The sequence below is a fragment of the Salvelinus sp. IW2-2015 genome, unplaced genomic scaffold (genome assembly GCF_002910315.2).
Source record: "Salvelinus sp. IW2-2015 unplaced genomic scaffold, ASM291031v2 Un_scaffold1405, whole genome shotgun sequence".
Taxonomy (NCBI): domain Eukaryota; kingdom Metazoa; phylum Chordata; class Actinopteri; order Salmoniformes; family Salmonidae; genus Salvelinus; species Salvelinus sp. IW2-2015.
In genome coordinates this window covers 89,555-95,131 of record NW_019942888.1, presented here as the reverse complement: position 1 = coordinate 95,131, position 5,577 = coordinate 89,555, and the positions used below count along the sequence as shown (strand labels likewise).

Here is a 5,577-nt window from a genome sequence, read left to right as displayed (position 1 = left end):
GACGGTACGAGCATCCGACTAGGTAAAATAGTTTTGAACGGTCATCCAGCTGGGAACTGTGGGGGGGGACGTTGGGGGGACCGGTGACGAGCTCCGACTAGGTAAAATAGTTTTGAACGGTCATCCAACTGGGAACTGTGGGGGGCGATGGGGACGGGGGGGAAGGACGAGATCCGACCTAGGTAAATAGTTTGAACGGTCATCCACTGGGAACTGTGGGGGGGGCACGGCACGAGGCTGCCGATAGGTAGAGTAAATAGTTTTGAACGGTCATCCAACTGGGAACTGTGGGTGGCGAGGGACGGGACGGGGGGAAGGACGAGATCCCGACTAGGTAAAATAGTTTTGAACGGTCATCCAACGGAACTGTGGGGGGGCTCGAGCTCCGACTAGGTAAAATAGTTTTGAACGGTCATTCCAACTGGGAACGGTGGGGGGGGGGGGGAGGGGGACGAGCTCCGACTAAGGTAAAATAGTTTTGAACGGTCATCCAACTGGGAACTGTGGGGGGGGGGACGGGGGGGGGGGCGGCTCCGACTAGGTTAAAAAGTTTTGAACGGTCATCCAAGTGGAACTGTGGGGAGGGGACGGACGGGGGGGAGCGGGGACGAGCTCCCAACTAGGTAAATAGTAGTTGAACGGTCATCCAACTGGGAACGGGGGGGGGGGGGGCGCGGACGGCGTCCGACTAGGTAAAATAGTTTTGACACGGTCATCCAACGTGGGAACTGTGGGAGGGGACCGGGGGACGGGGACGAGCTCCGACTAGGTAAATGTTATTGAACGGTCAGTCCATCTGAACTGGGGCTGGGGGGGGGGGGGACGGGCTCCGACTAGGTTAAATATAGTTTTGAACCGTCATCCAACTGGGAACTGTGGGGTGGGGGGGCTCCGATCTAGGTAATAATAAGTTTTGATTTTTCCAACTCGGGAATATCAGGCCTCTTTCTGAAGCTCCGATTCCCGACCTGAAGATCCACTGGCGTCACGATTTGACCTGATATTTTCAGAGTTCCCTGTTGTTTTGCATGCGGCAAAAGTCCACAACATGACACACGCATCAGGGTTTCACACCATGCACACACGCATCAGGGTTCTCGGTGTCAGTTCCATTTCAGTTCAAATTAATTCAGAAAGTAAAACCAAATTCTAAATCTTGACATACATAGAGGATGCATCCTGATTCTTTCGCCATTTAACAAATAAAGTGTTCAAGTAACACACTTAGAGGAGAAGGGTGCAAATTGGGATGCATGTAGCCAGTCTTCTTTTTGATAAGGATATGTGTAAGGAAGGAAGAAGGCCAGTCTATAGTGTATGTGTCTCTTTCAGGTAGACGTTGAAGAAATCCTCAAGGGAGAATTCCCTTCCAGGTAGACCGTGAAGAAATCCTCAAAGAGAATTCCCTTCCAGGTAGACGTGAAGAAATCCTCAAGAGAGAATTCCCTTCCAGGGTACGAATATGAAGAAATTCCTCAAGGAGAATTCCCTTCCAGGTAGACTGAAGAACTAACACCCTTTCTTGAGGATTTCTTCACGTCTACCTGGAAGGGAATTCTCCTTGAGGATTTCTTCACGTCTACCTGAAGAGACACATACACTATAGACTGGCCTTCCCTTCCTTTACACATATCCTTATCAAAAAGAAGACTGGCTACATGCATCCCAATTTGCACCCTTCTCCCTAAGTGTGTACTTGAACACTTTATTTTGTTTGTTAAATGGCTTAGAATCAGGATGCATCCTCTATGTATGTCAAGATTTAGAATTTGGTTTTACTTTCTGAATTAATTTGAACTGAAATGGAACTGACCCGAAACCCTGATGCGTGTGTCATGTYGTGAAACCCTGATGCGTGTGTCATGTTGTGCGACTTTTGCCGCATGCAAAACAACAGGGAACTCTGAACAATATCAGGTCAAATCGTGACGCCAGTGATCTTCAGGTCGGGAAAATCGGAGCTTCAGAAAGAGGCCTGATATTCCCGAGTTGGATGACCGTTCAAAACTATTTCATCTAGTTGGAGCTCGTCCCCCCCACAGTTCCCAGTTGTTTTGAATGTGGCATTAACCTTCACTTGATGCTACCAGTTAATCATCAAGAAGAGGGGTGTAAGTGTTGTCTGTGTAGTAGATAGTGCTGCAGTCACACATTTACCTTCAGTACTAGAGACACATGAACATGTTTCGAGACCCACAACAAAAAAAAGAGCATGACATTTATATATTTTTTCACAATAAACAATGTAGTCTACTTTCAGTTGTATCACTGGTTTGTTTTGTTAGAAGAAGTTTTAGAYGTTATGATTTTAAGACGGCTGATTATGTAAATCCAACACACAGAGATGTTGATTATAGCTGAGTGACACAGCTGACTCCGCTTTACTAATCAGCAGCTCCGTGGGTTGTGTTCATTGGGCACCAAACAGTTGAAAATTGAATAAAAACAGGGTGGGACTATCCAACCTGTCCAATAAGGAACACTAATTTCCACTCCTCTTTGTAAAAAAAGTTTTAAAACAGTTTTCTGTTATGTGTCCTAATGAACACAACCCTGCTGGGCTTGCGACTCTTCTTCAGGCACAGTCGACCAAGATGTCTTTTATAAACACAGGACCAGGAAAAATGGCGTCACAGAGAAAACACAGGTGAACAACAGCTTCTTTACTCACATTACAAATGTTCAGCAGTGTCTGCTTTTGATTTTTTTGGGAATGTCTGTTGRCGTTTTGCTCAAAAGTTTCAAACCACCTCGATAAAACTGTGCCCATGTTACATGCTACTGCCACACTAAAGGGTTTTTACCCACACCTCTTTGGTATATCTATAATAAACATTTGACTAGATATATATATATATATATTTTTTTAAATAGAAATGTCTTTTACAAACTCAAGATTGTGTGTAGAATGTATTTTGTGCATCTTTCAGGTTAAACGCTCCCCTGGCTCCAGCCGCCTACCTCTGTGTCCTCCTAGTCCTATCTGTGACATCCATGGGCAGTCATATTCCTAGTACCAGTCTGCTGTGTAACTTCTGCCCTCTACAGCACAAAGGAAGGTTGGTGTCGTCCCYCACCCATTACATCACTGGGAGGCAGTTTCCCGGACTAGACACAGTCCGATTTAATCCCAGTCCGGGACTGAAAAGCRTTCTCAATGGAGATTTTTTTTTTTCCATTGWAAAAGCTTTTTATGTCAGGACTAGGCTTGATCTTTTTATATAGAAAATCGTTCCATAGTAATTTGACTTTCAAAGTTTCCTCTTAAATTTTTTTGAGTCGGTTAGTGCTATCCTTGGGACGTCCCTAYCCTAACTGTTTTCAACTTCAATGGCGTRACGTCAGAGTTGGGACTTCTTAAGGATTCTTGTTTAGAGTTTCCCATTTTGGGTCTGTCAACTCACTCCTGGGGAGAATCTCAATTGCAATATCTTGTCTCCTCACATCATCTTGCTTCCTTCTCAAGGAAGGTCCCGCCTCTCTGACCTTCTCATCCAATGGGTTTTAAGGAATCAAGGAAAATGCAATTGAGATTCTCCCATGTTTTCTTTCCAGGTCCTGCAGTAACGATTCCACCACCGAGTGTCTCCCGCAAGAGCGCTGTGGTACTAGTAGTGGCCGTTTCGGTTCCACTCACATCCTGTCTGCACAGGGCTGCTTGACCCCTGACCTCTGTAACTCCACCCATGCCGTGACCTACCGAGGGGTCAACTATAATGTGACCTACAGGTTCAGTAGACAAACTTGACTTTATTAAATGTAGTTTCACGGGGACAGTCGCACATCAACATTAGCGGCCCTGTTTTAGCCAGTCGTCAGATAGAAATGCCACAAACAGAGCTGACGTAGTTCCTTATTCTACATGTCAGTCATGTTTGTTCTACGTAGCATATTTCTATCTGAATGTTCCAAAATGGTGTCCGCCTCCTGTATTATAGCTCTGATACGCTGTACTATGATTGCCTATAGCAGGGCTGCCCAACTCTCTTCCTGGATTACAACTGTCCTGTAGGTTTTCAGTCCAACCCTAATTTAGCGTATCTGATTCAGCTAGTTAAGGTCTTGTTGAGCAGCTAATTAGTCAAATCAGGTGTGTTAAATTAGGGTTGGACTGAACCCACAGGCTGAGTGGTCTACGGGTGTGGTTTTACATATGTCATATATTGCCAATTGCCATTAGTGTAAATTACTTAAGTAAAAATACTTTAAAGTACTACTTAAGTTATTTTTTGGGATATCTGTACTTTACTATTTATATTTGTGACAACTTTTACTTCACTTACATTCCTAAAGAAAATCATGTAAAAAGTACTTGACACCCAAAAGTAGTCGTTTACATTTTGAATGTTTAGCAGGACAGAAAAATGGTCCAATTCACACACTTATTAAGAGAACACGTGGTCATCCCTTCTGCCTCTGATCTGGCGGACTCACTGAACACATGCGTCTTTTGTAAATGATGTCCGAGTGTTGGGGTGTGGCCCTGGCGATCATATACATTTTGAAAAAACAAGAAAATGGTGCCGCCTGCTTTGCTTAATAGAAGGCATTTGAAATGATTTATACTTTATGATACTTAAGTATATTTTAGCAATTACATTTMCTTTTGATACTTAAAAATATTTAGAACCAAATATATTTAGACTTTTACTCAAGTAGTATTTTACTGGGTTATATGAGTAACTTTCTAATTAAGGGATCTATACTTTTATGACAATTGGTTACTTTTTTATTTATTTCCACCACTGCCAATTTCTGTAATACTGAGTGACTTACATTTTTCTAACTAACTCTCTAGGTGTTGCTGTAGTGCCCAGTGTAACCAGCCTCCAGCCTCTGATACCTACATTCAGAGCCTGTTAGGAGTGACGTCGGGGCACAGTGAGAAGCCTCCTACCRCGACGGACCCTCTGGATAGATGCCCTGGAGATGAGGACGTGGCGGAGGATGMCACCGTCACTCCGCTACACGGAGAAAACAACATGAATTCTATCTATAAAGTCCTCTCAGATCTCCAGGAGTGGCTAAAGAGTAGAGGCTAGGGGTCCATCTGGAATTCAGCCCTACTTGTCGCCCCGGGGGGCAGGCCTGTTAGCCACAGTCACTGCCCTCACCCTCATACAAGGGATGACACTTATTTCAAATAGATTTTATTTCCTGTGTAAATGTGCTTATTTATTCAATTATTTGTAATAACTTACATAAATTGTAATCTATGTTTTAGTGATGTTGCAATATGTTAAAAGCTGTAGTTCTCAGTGTGGTAGCTGGTGAACGGTGTGAATAAAGAGCATGTAACTGTCCAGTGTCTCTACATTTCTATGAAATAGAACAATGAGTGAAATAATTTTCCTTCCAAAACAATGGGAATTAAAGGCCCAGTGCAGTAAAATAAAAAAACATGAATTATTTGTGTTTTATATATATTTCCAGACTTAGGTTGGCATAATATTGTGATAATGCCCTTTTTTAGTGTAAGAGGTGATTTTTAAAAAGGATGCCTGTTTTGGTGGGTTGGAGTTTTGGCCCGCCTAGTGACATCACCAGGTGGTAAATTAGKTGATAGTCCAATAAGAG

At 43.5% G+C, this 5,577-nt stretch overlaps 1 protein-coding gene across 1 annotated transcript; it reads left to right on the top strand.

Moving 5' to 3' along the window:
• The first annotated feature begins 1,524 nt into the window (after positions 1-1,524).
• LOC112070725 (uncharacterized) lies at positions 1,525-5,303 on the top strand. The gene is made up of 4 exons (XM_024138166.2): positions 1,525-2,647; positions 2,931-3,059; positions 3,556-3,729; positions 4,799-5,303. Exons 1-4 carry the CDS (start codon positions 2,532-2,534, stop codon positions 5,040-5,042), a joined length of 663 nt encoding a protein of 220 aa, XP_023993934.1. The 5' UTR covers positions 1,525-2,531; the 3' UTR covers positions 5,043-5,303.
• Positions 5,304-5,577: the final 274 nt, after the last annotated feature.